This window comes from Vicia villosa, linkage group LG3, assembly GCF_029867415.1.
Source record: "Vicia villosa cultivar HV-30 ecotype Madison, WI linkage group LG3, Vvil1.0, whole genome shotgun sequence".
Lineage (NCBI taxonomy): Eukaryota > Viridiplantae > Streptophyta > Magnoliopsida > Fabales > Fabaceae > Vicia > Vicia villosa.
Window position 1 is genome coordinate 212923993 of NC_081182.1, and position 18984 is coordinate 212942976.

Below are 18984 nucleotides of genomic sequence, written 5' to 3' on the forward strand. Positions count from 1 at the left end.
TTAAAAACCTCAGATTTCTCACCTCTAGACCTCAATTTTTTTCAGCTTGCAGAAATCTGACCACCTGATCCACAAAATATTGTTATCTCCTTTCACACTTCTCCAAAGGAACCAACTAAAGAGATTAGTAACTTTCTTCCTCATATTAACAGGAAAACTCAGGTAGGATAGATAATGAATATGAGTTCTATTCCGGATAAAGTTCAAAAATACAATCATATTTTCTAGGATAACTTACTTATTTATCCAAGACCCAAGTCTTTTGTGGATTGAGGCAAGGAGAGGCTCATACACTTCTAAATTATATTTATGTGCCCTCACTAGAAGGCCAAAATGCCTAAAAGAAATAAATACACTCTGCAATTAAGAAAACATTCACCTATCCTTAATAACACTCATTCCACATTCACACACTACGTTAAAAAAAACTAATTTATAGCCCATATACTAGCTCGATATAATGCAAAATAGCCTTCATAGTCAGAAAATATTATATAATTTGCTTTCCCAGACTAATTAAACTCGTGCCTAAAGGGCTTAGAGTTTCTTTGAGCGGGATCAAATATAGAAATCTCACTCACGAGGCACGGCCAAAGTCTATCCTAAGAGACTTAACCACAAGTCTTGTTTGAGGGCTTGATAGAAGTCTGCTCCGAGAAGGGTCAACTCCTCGCTTGAGAGACTTATATTCTCATTTGTCAGGCTACATATAACTTCGCCTGAAGGACTTAGGTTTCCTCGGGCGAGATCATACATAAGAATCCAGCACAAGAGGTGCGACCGAAGTCTTTCTTAAAATACTTAGTCTTAAGTCTTGTCTTAGGTCTTTATAGAAGGGTCAACGCCTTGCCTAAGGGACTAATAGTCACATCAGCCATACTACATATAACTTAGTCTGAGGGATTATATTTCCCATGACAATCTCTTGAGGGACTTGGAGTTTCCTCGGACGTGATCAGACATAAAATGTTTGCCCGAGAGGTCTAACGTCCCACCTTAGAGACTTAGAGTTTCCTCGGTCGAGACCAGACAATCTAATTCCTCTTAAAAAAACCCAAAGCCTATCAAGGCTCTCGTGCTTGAGGGGATGTATTGTATTATATTTGTAAAGGACTTTGCTAATTACAATGACCACGAGCTACCCCTAGGAAAGGCGAAGATCATATCGCCCTCAGGGAGGTACCATCTCGCCCTCAATGCTTCCCTATCGTCCAATCATGGGAAAGTGGGATGAGACATTTCTCGGGTAGAGAGAAATCAGAGCCAACAACTAAGCCACGACTCCTTTGAAAATAGGGATTCAACGGTCATTGACTAAGTGGATGGTAACTTTTTCCAAGGAAACTCTTGACCTTAAATGTCTCTATAATTAGTACATCTCCTTCAAAGGGAGAAAGACAAATCTTAACGTATAGAAATCATAAGTCGTAGGCTTATACCTAAGCATCCAACACATACAGAGACTCCCACCTCATGTGAGCATGTCCTCTAAACTACCATAAACAACATTGTACAAAGCTTCTCATCGTCGTGTGGAAGCCCTAACCACCATTATTTATTATACACCTACTAAGGCCTCTGAGTGCTCCTGTCCTTGCAGAGGTAACATACACACCTCTACTTCTTTTATATATATATTTATTTAGTTTTATATGTATACATACATATATATATATATATATATATATATATATATATATATATATATATATATATATATATATATATATATATATTTATATATATATATATATATATATATATATATATATATATATATATATATATATATATATATATATATATATATATATATATATATATATATATATATATATATATATATGTATGTATACATATAAAACTAAATAAAATTAAAGTCAGAAAGAAAACCACCTTCACACAAAACCAAAGTATCTTTTCTAACAATAATTGTGTAAAACTAGTTAATATGAATGTTATCAGAATAGTCAGCACATATCACCTTATCTCCAAATTTTCTATTTTGTTTTCATATAGGCAGCTTTTACAATAATTTAATTTAGTTTGGACACTTGTTGTAACTTCCCACTTCTATATATACAATGCACCTATCTCACTAACTACATGTGAGTTAACAAACTAGCATCAATATCAATGGCAATCATACACCAAGGAAACCATTCCATCTTGAAACTTTGTTGTTCATCAAACCGTGCAATAACCTTAATACAAAAGGTTATAGCAGAAGTCATTGGAACATATTTTCTTGTATTTGCAGGTTGTGGTGTTGTAGCAGTGGACAAAATCTATGGCTCCGTAACATTTCCAGGGATATGCATCACATGGGGTTTGGTTGTAACAGTCATGTGTTACTCAGTTGGTCATATCTCTGGAGGACTCTTCAACCCCGCGGTTACGATAACCTGGGCCATCTTTCGCCGAATCAAATTCATCGAAGCTCCACTTTACATCGCTGCTGAGTTACTCGGCTCGACACTTGCGAGCTTAACATTGTCTTTAATGTTTGATATTACACCGAAGTCTTTTTTCGGAACTGTGCCAGTTGGATCGAGTGGCCAATCTTTGGCTATGGAATTCATTATCAGTTTTCTGTTAATGTTTGTTATTTCAGCTGTTACAACGGATCATAGAGCGGTGGATGATTCAGCGAGTATCGCAGTTGGAATGACGATAACGTTGAATCTATTTATAGCTGGACCTGTTTCCGGTGCATCAATGAATCCAGCAAGGAGTATTGGTCCTGCAATTGTGGTGCATATTTACAATGGTTTATGGATATATGTAGTTGGGCCTATTGTTGGAGCTGTAGCTGGAGCACTTGCTTATAACTTTCTCAGATCGGTGTACAAGCCGAGGGCGGAAATAGCAGCAGCGACGACTCCTTCGGAATTGACAAAGGATAATCCAAACTCAGAATTGATAGCAGAAGAACCATTGAGGAGTATAAGTATAAGTTGATTTAAGGGTGCATGAATGTTATCTTTATTTTGAAATTGAGTGGGTGAGCTTTGTTGCTTTTGTGTTTTGTGTTTATGGAAATTACAGTTATTAGGGTTTTAGAGTACTGCTTTGGTTTAATATGATTGTTTTAATAAGAAATGTTTGAGTTTTTGTGTGATAAGATTATCATTGCATTTTATGATTTTTTTTGTTAATGGCAAAAGATATATAGCTAAAAGAAAAGGAGACAAGTGAGTAGTACAAGAACTACTCACCATATACAAACAATGATACAATAGAAGTAGAATGGATGTTTGTATTAGTTTGTTGGGATATGCATGTTGTGTAGGAGAATAGTATTGCTTAGGTGGTTGGTTGTAGGAAGGGATTGTAACTTGGTTATAGGAAATTGCCACATTGCATGCATTTAAGAATGTCACCTATTTTTGTTCTAATAATGGTAAATGTAAATAAACAATATATATATATATATATATATATATATATATATATATATATATATATATATATATATATATATATATATATATATATATATATATATATATATATATATATATATATATAAAAGTTAATTTTTTATTGAATTTCCTCAACAAAAAAAATATTTAATGTTAAGTTATCAATTTTACAGCAAGTTTCATTCATTGTTTAAAGTATAAATCTTGCCACATCATCTCACTTCAATGGTAAAAAATAAGCAACATAATTTAAGAATTAATGAGTCACTAAATTCTCGCTATTATGCTCTAAGTTGAATGTACCGTTCATTTTGATTTATCTAGCTTTCGATCATAAGATGGTGAGAATCGTCTATAACTCTTCATAGAAGTTGGGTAGTGGTTCCTCTGTGATGTTGAGCTCGGAACTTTCTATCATTGTAATGTGTTGGAGTACGAGTACCCCTTATACTTTTTATAATTATATGAGGTTACTTTTCTCTTCCTAAGTGGTGGAGAAGCACCGTATAGAAATTCAAAAATGCCCCTAGGAATTCGAAAATGTATTTTCGGATGCACCCATTTCACACCAAATACATGCGTAAATGAGTTACACCTCTCTTTTTGTAAGAAATTAGGTAGGGGATGCACTTCCGCATTAAACCTATATGTTCCAAATTCATTCCTAACTGAGACACTTTCATTTTGACATGATTTTGTCCAGAGATACATATCTGTAGAAAATACGAATATATATACTTTTGTGTGCACTCTAGAAGGTAAATTTTGACATTTTTTAGAAATATACCAATGTAATAGATCATGTACTATAACTATATTAACATAATAAATTTTTAATAAATTAAATCATACACTTATCAAATAAGATGAAAATGGCATATATAAATGATCATCAATCATGAATCTAGAATGAAATCAAAATAAATTATGAATGGTAATACTATATGTTAAGGATTTCGAGGAGCGAAGCCCATAAGTGTCAATGAGTCAAATATTCGGGGATCCAAGAGACCTTGACGCCACATATCCACCGAAATCCTTAAGCCAGAGGGGGTATGGGTCACCTCTTTTATAAACCCAACGTTTTATCAATTCCTAGTCGATGTGGACTTTAGCACTTTTGTAGTTGAAACCCAACATATCCCTAATACAAATACTATATACTACTGCTACGTCAGACCCCTATTTTCCTTCGCTGCCTCTTGTACTTGTTTACTTGTATTTTTTATAAACAGTCACGAGTTTGCTATGCTTGTGAGATTAATTCGAAAAATCTTGGGAGCAAATCATGTAGAGTATTTGTGTGAAAAACAGTGTGTATGAATTAAATGCAACTTTTTGTATAAAGACAAAATAAATGTAAATCTTAATTAAAGAAAAGCTTTGGTAAAGGACAAGTATGTAAAATGCAATAAATGACATTATAAAAAAGTTGGGACGATAAAAAGAAATGTTTCATTCAAGGAAACAAAAGAACAATGAAAAGACATGGCGCAGACTCATACATGCTTCTCAAAAATTATTTCACTCTTTGACTCGGGTACTTCAGTTCTTAGAGAGAATGTATGAAACTTTGCGACCTTGATTACAATGTATGAGTCTGCAACTTATACCATCCAACAAATAACCATCTCATACAATTATACTTTGACATATGGAAGACACGTATCCAAACATGCAGTTTAACGTTCTAAAATGCGTCCATGTCGTCAGACTTCAAAACTGTCTATTATTCCACATTTGTAATTGCTCAAAACCCCTAACTACTTCTCAAAACTATTTGATCCAACATTCGTCGACGCACCTTTTCCTCTACCTGACTCCTTGACTTAGAGAAAACTAAGCTTCTTTTTCATAACTAATTAATTCGTCGATGCAACTATCTTGTCGAGACAAACCTCTATTGAATGTCCTTTTCAAATTTTGGACATGTTTATAGGAAAGAATGATCTTAATCTTATAGATATGTTATTGTGATTCTTTCAAACCATACCTATCATGTTAGTCGAAGCTTCTCAGTCGACGGGACTGTTTCTGTCGAAACATGTTAATTAATGCCTTCAACACTTAGCGTTTCTCAATGCCATATTCTTCGTTGACTTCTCTTTTAGTTGGAAGTTCCAGACTAACGATACTGCAATGCCATCTGTGCCTCAGTAAAAATGGCATCTACAATAGCCCTTGCATGTGAGGTTTCCGGAAAAACTCCTCATTCTATACTCGCCCGTGTAACATCCACAATACGACGACATGCAAGCAACACATTAATAACATGATTTGACTAGCCTGCTCTTTCTCTAATATTTACTGATGAGTTTGCCTAGGTGAATCTTCCTTTACATCAGATGTCATATAATATTGTGACACTCTATAATACCACTGAACATAATTGCATGCATAATTGAATCAACTTTAAAGGGTTTGTTGAGTTATTTCTTCATGACGGGACGTATTCCCTAAAATTAAATATTTGATTAAATCTTTTTTATGAAAAGAAAATGAAAAATCTCATAAGACTCGCTAGGATATAATTTTGTTATAGCGAAGTAAATGTTGTTTGGATGTCGGCTTAGTGCAGGAATTTAATGTGTCTTTATTGGAGAACTGTGGTAGAGATTGAGGGTAGACCAAGGATCTTTGTGGTATAGATTTTTATTACATAAATATGTGGTGAAACCATGTCCTTTTTTGGGTGGGGGGGGGAATAAATGTGTTTGGTGGAAGGACTTTCAATTTTTCATTAGGGGTGTAATAGGGAGAATGCATTTTCTTATATATGATCCTTGGTTGGAATGGAGAATGTTGTGTGAGAGATATAGTTATATAAAAATATACCAATATCTATGTAATTAACTCAAGTGAAAACCAACACTTTAAATTTGTGAATCACTACTAAATATCTATGTGTTGATTAAAAAAAAGGGACAAGTGAAAATCAAACTCTTAACAATCTAGTACAACCTAAGACTTGGTCAATCATTCATTTGTTCCTACAAACTCTAGTCCAAGTCTTCATGCAACTTGTAGCTTACTCACAAAGTCATATTATGGGCCCTTACATGAATTGGTGGACCATTCATTTCTTCATACAAAGTATAGTCAAAGTCATACAAATTTGGATTCACTAAATTCAAACATGTACAAACTTTTTCTTAAATATAGAAACCCTTGGTTAAAAGCTAACTCAAAAATGGAATATAGAAACTATTATTTGAGCTTTCTACTGGCTTTATGGCTCTCATGTCCATACTCCAATTTGTTAGCACAAACTCCTCCATACAAAGCTGTGAATCTTGGAAACTGGCTTCTGACAGAAGGCTGGATACTACCTTCTCTCTTTGATGGAATTGTCAATAAAGATCTCTTGGTATGTTTGCATCACTCTTATATAGTTAGAACATCAATACATATAAATGAAAATGTTTTTCTTATATTTGATGATTTTAGGATGGAACTCAAGTACAACTTTTGTCCACAAAGTTTCAAACTTATCTTAGTGCCGAAAATGGCGGACGAGATGCTATTGTCGCCAACCGCGGTTCGGCTTCTGGTTGGGAAACATTTAGGGTAAGTAAGTAATGTACTATTCTTTGTTCAAGCTTAAATCTATGTGTAACACTGTCTTTGTGCAGCTATCAACTGGCATGTACTTGTATTTACGAGACAAACGATTATCTTTAATAAATGTGGACGTATATAACTTTTTGCATATATTCGACACCTTCTGATACCGTTTTGTCGTGGTTGTTTTTTTAGTAACAACCATTTTTTAAAACCTCAAGTTCTAAGTATTTGCTCATATGTAGCTTTGGAGGGTCAATGACTCATCCTTCAATCTTAGAGTGTTCAACAAGCAATTTGTGGGGCTAAATAATCAAGGAGCCAACAAACTTGTAGCAGCTTCAAATTCACCTAGCAACCAAGAAACATTTCGGATTATACGGAACAATGACGATCCACTCAAAATTCGAATCAAAGCATCGAATGGTCTATTTTTGCAGGTACTCATTAGACCATTCTCAAGATATTAATAATTACATAGAAATTTGATTCTTTTGACCATATATGTATGAAGGTTCAATCAAAGACATCAGTGAGTGCAGATTATCAAGGCACGACGAATTGGGAAGAAAGTGATCCATCGGTTTTTCGTATGAAAATTGTAAGAACTTTACAAGGAGAGTACCAACTTACTAACGGTTATGGCCCGGATAAAGCTTCTCAAGTCTTAAAGGTTCGAAATTCGATAAACTTTTCATCAGAAACTATAACTTAAATTCTTTGTTGAATTTCCAAATCATCTTAATTTTGAATTTTGTTGTAGGATCATTGGAGTTCATATATAACAGAAGATGATTTCGTATTCATGTCGCAAAACGGATTGAATGCGGTGAGAATACCAGTTGGATGGTGGATAGCTCAAGATACAAACCCGCCTAAGCCTTTTGTTGGAGGATCATTGGCAGCACTAGACAATGCTTTCACATGGGCACAGTAAGTCGTTGAGACGATATTTTGATTAAATTAATGGTTACACGCTATTAGAAAAAGTTGAAATAACGACAAATATTTAACGACGAATAACTTGCAGAAACCATGGGATGAAAGTGATTGTGGACTTGCATGCTGTTGAAGGTTCTCAAAATGGCAATGAACATAGTGGAGCAAGAGATGGATATGTAGAATGGGGCGATTCGTATATACCTCGGACAGTCTCTGTCATAGAATCCTTGGCAAAAAGGTTTTGTATCTCTGATAAATAAGGTTACTTGTGGTCTAAGTAATTGATTTCTTTATGCTTGAAATGAATTTGTTGACAGATATGGTAATAGACAAAGTTTAGGAGGAATAGAGCTGATGAATGAGCCACAAGGTGTGAATCTAGAGAGCCTGAAGAAGTATTACAAGGCGGCTTACGATGTTGTGAGGAAATACAACCCGAATGCTTATGTGATCATGTCGAATCCATTGGATGCAGATTCGAAAGTTCTTCTCTCATTTGTTAGTGGCTTCGACAAAGTAGTCCTCGATGTGCATTACTACAATCTTTATTCAGACAGATTCAGTAGCATGAATGTTCAACAAAATGTTGACTATATACGAAACGAAAGAGCCTCATATCTTAGTGGTGTGTCTTCGACAAATGCTCTTAGTTTTGTAGGAGAATGGTGTGGTGAGTGGAGCATACAAAGTGCATCTAAAGAAGAGTATCAAAGATATGCACAAGCACAAGTGGATGTGTATTCTAATGCAACATTTGGATGGGCTTATTGGACCTATAAATGTCAGTATAACCATTGGAGTCTCAAGTGGATGATCGAGAACGGTTACATAAAAGTTTAGATGTAGGGGGCTTGTTTCCTCAACCGAACATCGATCTCTTAAGATTTGTGCACCGGAAAAAATCGTGTGGACGCGTACTTTTGAAAATATAAGGTTATTGGATGAATTTGTTTTAAGCTTTGTTTATGAATGTATTAAGTATGGTTTTATACGAATATGATTGCTATTTTTGTTGATATGCACCGAATTAACAAATGTGTTATTATGTCTATAAAAGAGCTAGAATGAGACCCTTTTAAGTATGTTAAAAGGAAATAAGATCGACCCGTTTTAACATATTTTAACATACTCGCATGTATGAGGTGGATTCAGAAACTGCTAAGCCATTCCCGAGCTTAATGTAACCATTCTCGATCATCCACTTGAGACTCCAGCGGTTATAGTGACATTTGTAGGCCTAATCAGCCCATCCAAATATCGCACGAGAATACACATCCAGTTGTGCCTGGCCATATCTTTGGTGGTCTTGCATAGATGCATCTTGTATGCTCCACTCGCCAGTCCATTCCCCTGCCAAATGAAAAAACGTGCGGTTATCTCATGCAAAACTATCGATATTTAGGCCAAATAATTGGCTAGGATTTAGTTTTTACCAACAAAACTAAGAGCATTTGTTGAAGAGACACTGCTCAGATCCAAAAAACAATTTAATGTGATTTGTAAAATCCAAAAAACAATTTCAACATGTCATAGTTTCTCATGAAAAGTTTATCAGATTTCTCACCCTTAAGACTTGAGGAGCTTTATCTGGGCCATAACCATTATTAAGTTGGTAATCTCCTTGTAAAGTTGAAGGATGAGTCGTTGATCCTCCAAAGCTACAAATTTGTAAGCACATAGTTAGAACTTATAGGTTCATCAAGATTTTCCTTATTCATATTTTCCTTGTGTCTCTCTTACTAAAGTTTTAAACATATAAATTTAATAATGTGACATTTGACAAAACCATACACTTTAAAAACTATTGTAATGGTGAGAAGTAATAGAGAAAAAAAAATGGATCAAGCATTGTTTTTTCTTACCAAAGCGTGGTAGGCTAATTTTGCTAGGGAGATTCTGTTAAGTCCTTTTTGTAAGTTGTTACTATTGTCTGTGCTTGTATCAACTCAATTAGAAATGACTAATTTAATTTGGCATTAAAGTACATTGTATTTACTGTTCCGATGAACCATACTTTTTTTAAATTAAATAAAAAAATTATTTATAAAAAATTATTTTTATTTTAAAAATATTTTTGGTCCATTTGTTTTAGATGTTTTTAGGATTTTGGTCCCTTGCAAATCCGAAGGTAATTTTTAATGAAATGGAACTCACATTGATGACATGTTTCACATTGGCACCGACACATCATTAATATGAGCCTCATTTCATTTAAAATTGTCATTGAATTTGCAAGGGACCAAAATCTTCAAAAAGACTAAAATATAGGGACTAAAATTCCGGATTTTAAAATAGGAAGACCAAAACTAAAAAAAATAATAAAAGAGAGATCAAATTTGCAATTAAGTCAATATATTTTATAAGACAAATATAAATTTTGTCATTAATCAATTTTATTATTACATTAACCACAATTAAAATTTTATTATTACATTAACCACAAAATCATTCTATTCAAAAAGAGAGGTTTTCAACTTCATTGCTAAAACTTGAATTCAAAACTCAAGATTAATCACTTATTAAACTATAAAATATTCATATCATTTAATCTAAGAGAAATTAATCTCTTAAATAAAAATGATCTTTTATTATTCATACTAACAAGAAAAAAAACATGATTTTTCTTGCAAAACACAAAACCAACTTCATATACAACATCTCTAGAATAGATATACTATAATCACATTTTTCAAAAACTATGCTTTGAATGGCTTCAAACCTTATTACATAGTTCTCAACTCAACTTTATTGCTAAAACTTGACTTCAAACTCAAGATTATTTACTAAACTATAATATATTCATGTCATTTCATATGAGAGTTATTAATCTCTTCTTAAATAAAAATGATCTTTTATTATACATACTAAATACCCCTTCTTAACTCAACGATTATTACTTAGTCTAGAGGTGATTGACGTTGAACTTGATAGATAAAAAAGATTACGGTTCGATTGATTTACACAACTGTGATCAGAAAGATGCTGAAACCACTTGATTTCAGAACCAAATTCCAAAAACATAATTATTCTTGCAAAACACAAAAACCAACTTTATTGCTAAAACTTGACTTCAAAGTCAAGATATTTACTAAACTATAATATATTCATGTCATTTCACCAGAGAGTTATTAATCTCTTAAATAAAAATGATCTTTTAATATACACACTAAATACCGAGTCAACGATTATTACTTAGTCTAGTGGTGATTGAAGCTGAACTTGATAAAAAGGACTACGGCTCGATCAATTTTCGCATCGCAATTGTGATCGGAAAAAGGTTGAAACCAGCTGATGTCAAAACCGAATTCCGAAAACATGATTATTCTTGCAAAACACAAAAACCAACTACATATACAACATCTCAAGATTGTATATATATACTATAATCATATTGTTCAAAAACTATGCTTTGCATGGCTTCAAAGGAGCTCCACACAAACAATCATTCCCAACAAAAACACTAGCAGACAAATTATTCTTAGGAATCTCCCCACAAAGATGATTATAACTAACATTCAACTTCTCAATCCCAACAACACTCTTCCCCACTTTCCCAAACACCAAATTATGTGACAAATCCAAATCCTTCAACCTACTCCCAAATCTCAACCCTCCCAAATCAAACTTCAACACATTCTCAGACCCCCAAAACCCAACCAAATACTCTGTCCCATTCAACAACCCAACAGCACTTCCTGAAATCTCATTCCCTGACAGATCAATAAAATCATAGAAATATGTCTCAGAAGGTTTCCAATCCTCAAGCTTCATCTTTATCCCACACTTCGCCAGCTTCAATGAGTATATAATCGGAGACGAAGTGACCCATTTCGGAATTTCTTCCAAATGAAACAAATTTCTCGACAAATCCAACGATTCGATGCCTTTTATATTCAATGAAGGAAATGGGTCAACGAGAAAATTGTCGGAGAGATCAAGGTTGAAGATTTTCGTCAAGTTTGCGAAACTTTCAGGCACTGTTCCTGAGAATTTGTTCTTTGATAAATCCAATGTATCTAAAGCTTTGAATTTTCCTAGAAAATCTGGGATTTTTCCAGAGAGAGAGTTCTGTCCTAGCTCGAGAAACCTTAAATGTGAAAACATGGACGAAATCGAAACTGGAACATTTCCGGTGAACTTGTTTCTGGAAAGTTCGAGGATGTTAAGGTTTGTGAAAGAATTGAAAAAATCTGGGATTTTGCCACTGAGGTTGTTACCTTTGAGACTCAGAAAATTGAGATTTTTAAGGTTTTTGAGAGATTCTGGGATTGTTCCGGTGAGGAGATTGTTACCGAGTCTTAAATCAGTTAGTTGAGTTAACTCGGAGATTGAAGTAGGAATCGTTCCTGTGAATCGGTTTCCTTCTAGGCTGAATGCTCCTAGTTGAGTCAAGGTGGTGCCTATGTTTTTGGGTATTTGACCAGAGAGTTTGTTGTTTTCTATGTAAATGTATTGGAGTTTTGTTAGGTTTAAGAGAGATAGTGGAAATGGGCCTGAAATGTTTTGGAGGTCTTGGAGGTAGAGGCTATCTAGGTATTGGAGTTTAGAGAGGTAGGGTGAGATTGTACCTGTGAGATAGCTTTTTGGATTTTGGGTATCTCCGTATAATGACAAATATCTAACTCGTTTGTTGTCTCCGCAACTGACGCCGAACCATGTGCAACAGTCTGTGCCTGTTATCCATGTTTTTAGTATGGATGACGGGTCAGATTGGATGCCTGATTTGAAGGCGAGGAGGCCGGATTCGTCGTTAGGGTGACATTTGGCGTCATTAAGGGGGAGTAGGGTGGTGATAGTAAGTATGATGAGGAAGAGATTCATGTTCATTGTGTTTTGAGAATGAGAAAGTGGAATGGTTAGTGAAGGGTGGTGAAGTTGAGTTAATAAAGGGTGTTTGTAGGGTTGAGGATAAGGTTTAGGGAAGTTTGGTTTTTTTGTTTTTTTTTAAGTGAAAATGAAAAGGGGAAGCCAACAAGTTTGACTAGGTATAAATGGCAATGGAGGGGTCATGATTTAGTACAAAAATATTGATGTCTAGCTAAATACTCTAGAAGTGATTTTGAGAGTCAATTTAAGTTGCTCACGGCTTTAATGTCCATGTGCAAGGTGGTTCTACAAGTTTTGTTCCACTTTGCACGTATCTAGTACATTACACCTTGCAATGACAAGAATCTCGAGAGAGTATGTGATAAGAGGCCTCTTGATTAAAATATTGGTTACAAATGGAGGTAATTTTTATATGATATAAGTAGGTTTTATAAAAATAAAACTGTTTATGAATATTTAGTTAGGTTCTCGGTTTTAATTTTTAAAAATTGTCAAATCGGTGTACCGAATTGATAAATCGGTGTACTGAATTGATGGCTATAATTATTTTATTTGAGAAATTTTTAAGAAAGCTTAATGAGATTGATTTACGAGAACACAGGGATGACGTGCAACAGCTTGATGAAGGTATAAAATTTTAATTTTTTTGTTATTATTTACTTTATTAATGACATTGTCAAAATAATATTTTATGGTTAGTAATGTATTTTTTAATTTTTTGAAATTGATAGAATGTGTCTAATTAGTGTTGAGGTTAATAATGATCAAGTTTGTTTGTTATTTGATGGTAAACTAATAAACTTGATTGTATTTTATATTTAATATGATGATGAACTTATTTTGGTTATATATTATTCACTGTTAAGTGATACATGATAGCGGAGAATACATAAATGAATATAATATTTAAAAGAAAAAAACATTGTAAACTAATCAATAACACTGAATCAAACTGAACCAAATCGGTTAGTTTGGTTCGGTTCTATTTTTGAAAAACACTAAAAACTGAATCAAACCAAACTGATGGAGGTACAATCGGTTCAAACATTTTCTTGATCAAAATAGGATCAAACTGAACCAATTACACAATTACACCCGGAGACAATATCTAATTTTTTTTCTTATCATTTCCGTCTCAGTAATACTTTGATGGTATTAGAGTGAATTCATTCCGCTTTGTTTCTAATGTGCTAGATGATCCTTTTTCTGTCTCAAATTTTTCAATCACAATTTTTTTTTATCAATTATTTTTTTGCTTTTCATCAAAATTTGAATTTCTAAAAAAGATCCATGACAAAGGGAAAAGGTTCTCAAAATCAAAATCAAGATGAATCGCAATCTCAAGATATTTATTATGTTCATACATAAAAAATACTACAACTATTTGTGTGACACAAGTTTTGTCTAGAGAAAATTATCATGCTTAGGCGTTGAAGATGCGTAGAGCCTTAGAAACGGAGAACAAATTTAAATTTGTAAACGGATCGATTGAAGTTTTAAAGGAGAATGATTTACATTTTGCGGCATGAGAGTGATGCAAAAGAAATGACAAGATAGATGTTATATATGTTAGACTACCAAATGGAAGTTCACAGTGCATATCATTTTTCATGAAAGAATACAGTTGAATGATGATCTAATCAAAGAAAATGTGTTATATGTCCCTAATTTTGCTATAAATATATTGTTTATTTCAAAGTTGTGCATAGAGTAGGAAGTTCAATTTATTTTATAATTTGATCATTGCATCATACAATGAAAGATTCATATGAAAAAAAAAACTAGTTTGGCTAAGCAAATAGATGAAATATAGTGTCTTTAAGCATACAGAAGATAAGCTGGTTCTAAAAGTAGTTTAGCGGTCTTAAATAAAACTTCCATTTTAGTTGTTGTGCTTCGGCAATTAACGTTAGGTCATATTTCATATGACATAATGAGATGTCCTAAAAATTGAAGGAAAAAAAAACGTATGTTAATGTCTGTACCTGCAAAAAATGTGACGTAGCAAGCATATTTCAGGGTGTGAGTCTAAAATTTTGATCTTTTTCATTAGCAAAAAATGGTTAGGTCATTTTTCTTTATCAATTTTTTTTTCCTTTTCATTGATTTCAATTTTTCAAGAAGATCCATGGTGATGGGGCAAGGTTCTCATAATCAAAATCAGGATCAATCACAATCTTTAGATCCTTATTATGTTCATTCACTAAAAAATCTTACTATTATTTGTGTGACACCAGTTGTGTATGTAAAAAACTATCATGCTTAGACGTCAAAAATGCGTATAGTCTTAACAACGAAGAATAAATTTAAATTTGTAGACGAATCAATTGAAGTTCAAAGGATAACAATTTGAATTTTGTGACATAGGAGTGATGCAATAATCTTGTGCATTCTTAGATGATCAACCCAATCATTCTTTTGATTACAAAAGGTGTCGTCTTCATTGAACATGTAAGACCGATATCAAGGAACGCCTCAAGTGAGGTGATAGAATTCGAGTAGCAGAGTTGTAGCAAGAAACTACAAATCTTAAATAAGGTAACTACAAAATTTAAGAGTATTTTACTAAATTAAGAGCAGTATAGGAAGAAAATATGTTAGATGTCCCTGATTTTATTGTGAATTTATTCTACATTTTGAAGTTGTGCGTAGAAGAAAAAGTTTGATTGATTTTCTGTTCTGATCATTGCATCATACATGGAAAGAATCATTTGAAGAAGACTGATTTAGCTAAGCAAGTAGAAGGAATGTACACTACTACAAAAAAGGATATGACCTTGGACGCGAAAAGTCTTTAACCTCAAATACAAAGGTGAGGTAACAAAAGACGTCATGAAAACTTGTCACTTTACTCCTCGGTTATTGTAAAATCAAGGTGTAAAGTACTCTTTACATGGGTTCGATACACCTTATTTACGTCAAATTGTTTTAATAACCGAGGGGTTTAAACCTTTTTTTTTGTTTTAAATTCAATTTTGATTAACTTGGATCATTTTTTACACATAACCTACAAATTATGTGACAGAATGAGACTATTTATATTTTATATAGAACATAACATAGAATACCAAATTTACATTGTTTACAAAATTAAATGTATAGTACTTACCTTACTTATAATGACATTTGAATAAAAACTATTCAAATGAATAAGAATTATTTAAAACTAAATGTAAAATTTGAGTACTACAAATAATATCAGTTATTCGTTTAAAATATTTTGCATATTTTCATCAAGATAATAGTGTAATGAGCATAAAAAAATTGCAGTACTTTGCTTCAGACATAAAATAATTAGTTGTCAATGATCCCTATATAAACACTCTGAATAATTAATAATGTGTATAAAATTGATTTATACATAAAAACACAAATTAAAGCATATACTTACGGATAAATGGTTCCAAGCAGGGGCGGAGCCAAGGCCCAGCTAGCCCGGGCAGGTGCCCGGGCTCAACCCCTATTTTTTTTGTACTCCTCCCAATTTAATAGTTGATTTTTAGACAAAATCAGAGGTAAAATTAGGGGCAAAATTAATAAAAATAAGATGTGAAAATTAAAATAGATGAATAATCAATGTTGTAAAGTTTTTGCCCAGGCTGTCTAAAATTTCTGGCTCCGCCACTGGTTCCAAGTAACCAATTTTATTCTCATTAACCAACTTATCTTGTATGTGCATCTTGATAGTGTTTATAGAGTTACCTTGAATGAATTTTTAATGGATCTATGAAACATTGTTTTTTCAATTTCCTTTCAACACGCATCTCATACAGGATCCTAATAAAAATTCATGTGAATGTCAAAATTTTATGTTAAAGTATGAGAACAATAAATATAAATTGAAGTCACATTAAGAAGTATACTTATGAGCACCATAATTATATTACAAGTATGTCTAGTTAATCACCTGTCTTCCAAAATTCCTTAAGGCAACTCTTATGAAATACACAAGATACGTCTGGTTCATGTTTTAATTCAAATGTGGATAGGAATCTCGTCTCTCGTACTAGATAATCTCTAAACGTTATCTAGTTGAGGTGGTGTAGTATCAATATTGTGAACTGAGAAAGAACAACTACCTATTGTGTTTGCACCATCCATCACAACTTTCTTAACTACTTTGTCAAGCATGTCCAACTGATCTGGATTTGGGTGGTAGAATAAATTCATTGATTTCAATTTCAGTATCATAAAAACAACCAAATATGATTAAAAAAAAGAAGGTAAAAGTACACGATCAATAACAACAACATATAACACATAAATTTTAAATTATACTTATACCTCAATTACATCGCTGACACACTTCTTTAGGTCAATCTCATCCAACCTCTCTCGCTCATTCCGCACCTCCTGCAGTTAGCATCTTTTCTCGTTCCTCCTACAACTTTCTATGTCGCTGACTTAAGAGTCGATCTTCCCTCCTGTGAGTCAGTCAAAAAATTCACAAACATCTCTTTCTTCACAAATATTTTTTTCTTCACAAATATTCTGGCACACCTAAACATAAAATTTTTTTAAAATAATTTGCGTTTTTATATATTTATATAAAATTAAATATAAAAGTCCCTCTTTAAAATAAAGAAACTATCAACATCAATGTTTGAAAAGTCTTCATTTAATTTATTTATAAAAACTCACACGTTTGTGGCAGGCTGCTCTCCACTAGTTTCTTTTTCATCCACCCAGGAGAGGGTTTCAATTTCAAACCATTCAATGTTAGACATCATCTCCAACATCACATTCCAATACTAACTTCATTAAATGAAAAATAAAAAATAAGTTGTGTTTTAAAACGGAAAATATCTAAATCTACCTCACCGACGAAATTTTATTTTTGTCTTTTGTTTTCAATGGTGTATTCAGAAACACTTTTTAATTTAATATTGAATTATTTCGTAGATGTATCTATAGAACTATTTAAACAACGTTAAAAAAAATTCCGTAAATACATCTACAGAACAATTTAACGTAAAATAAAAAAAATGTACTTCCGTAAATACATTTCCAAAAATGAGAGTTAAAATTAGAAACATATATGGTGCGTGAGAATGTCACAGGATTGAATGAGAGATTTTCTAAAACGGCATGTAAATAAAATAAAAAAAATTATTTTTTTTAAACTTTTAAAGATAATTTTTCAAACAGGAAATTTTGAAGTTTAGAAATTTTAACATGGATTTTTAAAGTAGAAAGTAGAATAAATCTATTGTTTTTGTTATAACTCGTTCGACCATGACTAGTATTGTTAGTGTTCAAGGTTAAATTTAGGAAATTTCTTTACTCATCTCCTAATTTTTTTGGTCACCTCCGGTGAATTTACCAAAATACCTCTTGTTTCGGAAGTTCATTTCCGAAAACGTACTTTTTTTGAAAAAAAAAGGTGTTTTCGGAAATGTATCTCCGAAAAGGTGTCTTTTTTAATAAAAAAATATTGATTTCGGAGATGCATCTCCGAAATAAAGTTGTTTTTCAGAAAATTGGTGTATTCGGAAGTTCATCTCCGAATTCACCCCCCTTGGAGGAATTCGGAAATGTACTTCCGAAATAAGGTCTGGACAGAAGAAAAATAACAAACAAGAACGATTCGCTTTATTTAATCGGATGAAGATTACATTGATCACATTACATAAGATTAAAGTTACATATTGTTGAACACGGGTAGGTGGGGATGAGTCAACATTTTGATAACGTCGTCCGCCGATCTTTGAAGTTTCGCGTCCAACTCGATCGGGCCCTTCGAAGAAAATCGGTCGAACGTTGTCCACAAAACCGCTAAATCTTCGTCGTTCTTGATCTCAAAAGGTGTGAACTTAATGTCTCCCTCGTCGTTAAGCGATGGCGAGCGGTACTCGAGCTTGACAACCTTTCAATTCTCGGGATAGTGCAAAAGCGTGTTGAGCGACGTTATCAACTCCGCAAACGGCATGTCGCGCGAGAAGCGAAATTGGAACGGCATCGGGTAGCCGGTGGTGAAGTAGACGAATGCTAGGTGGGGGTAGGTTTGTGTCATTTGTGTTTTCTGGTGTGAAGAGGATGAAGAAGAGTGTGTTGTATTTATAGACTTATTGGAGCAATGATGGCCCAACAAACCTTATCCTGCTCAGTGGACTTTTCGGAAATGAACTTCCGAAAATTTGAGGCAGACTAGTATATTTCGGAAGTTCATTTCCGAATTATGCAGAAACAGATGTAAATTTTGCATTTTGTTGATTGCTTAGTGTTTTGT

At 33.3% G+C, this 18984-nt stretch overlaps 3 protein-coding genes across 3 annotated transcripts; 2 read left to right on the forward strand and 1 right to left on the reverse strand.

The window, feature by feature from the left end:
- Positions 1 to 2084: 2084 nt before the first annotated feature.
- LOC131657311 (probable aquaporin NIP-type) lies at positions 2085 to 3230 on the forward strand. The gene has a single exon (XM_058926723.1). It carries the CDS (start codon positions 2137 to 2139, stop codon positions 2959 to 2961), a length of 825 nt encoding a protein of 274 aa, XP_058782706.1. The 5' UTR covers positions 2085 to 2136; the 3' UTR covers positions 2962 to 3230.
- Positions 3231 to 6591: 3361 nt separating this feature from the next.
- LOC131657312 (probable glucan 1,3-beta-glucosidase A) lies at positions 6592 to 8960 on the forward strand. The gene is made up of 7 exons (XM_058926724.1): positions 6592 to 6792; positions 6873 to 6992; positions 7232 to 7426; positions 7501 to 7659; positions 7750 to 7919; positions 8017 to 8166; positions 8246 to 8960. Exons 1-7 carry the CDS (start codon positions 6616 to 6618, stop codon positions 8766 to 8768), a joined length of 1494 nt encoding a protein of 497 aa, XP_058782707.1. The 5' UTR covers positions 6592 to 6615; the 3' UTR covers positions 8769 to 8960.
- Positions 8961 to 10978: 2018 nt separating this feature from the next.
- LOC131593446 (leucine-rich repeat receptor-like serine/threonine-protein kinase SKM1) lies at positions 10979 to 12858 on the reverse strand. Its single transcript, XM_058865939.1, has one exon. It carries the CDS (start codon positions 12753 to 12755, stop codon positions 11331 to 11333), a length of 1425 nt encoding a protein of 474 aa, XP_058721922.1. The 5' UTR covers positions 12756 to 12858; the 3' UTR covers positions 10979 to 11330.
- Between the last annotated feature and the right edge of the window lie 6126 nt (positions 12859 to 18984).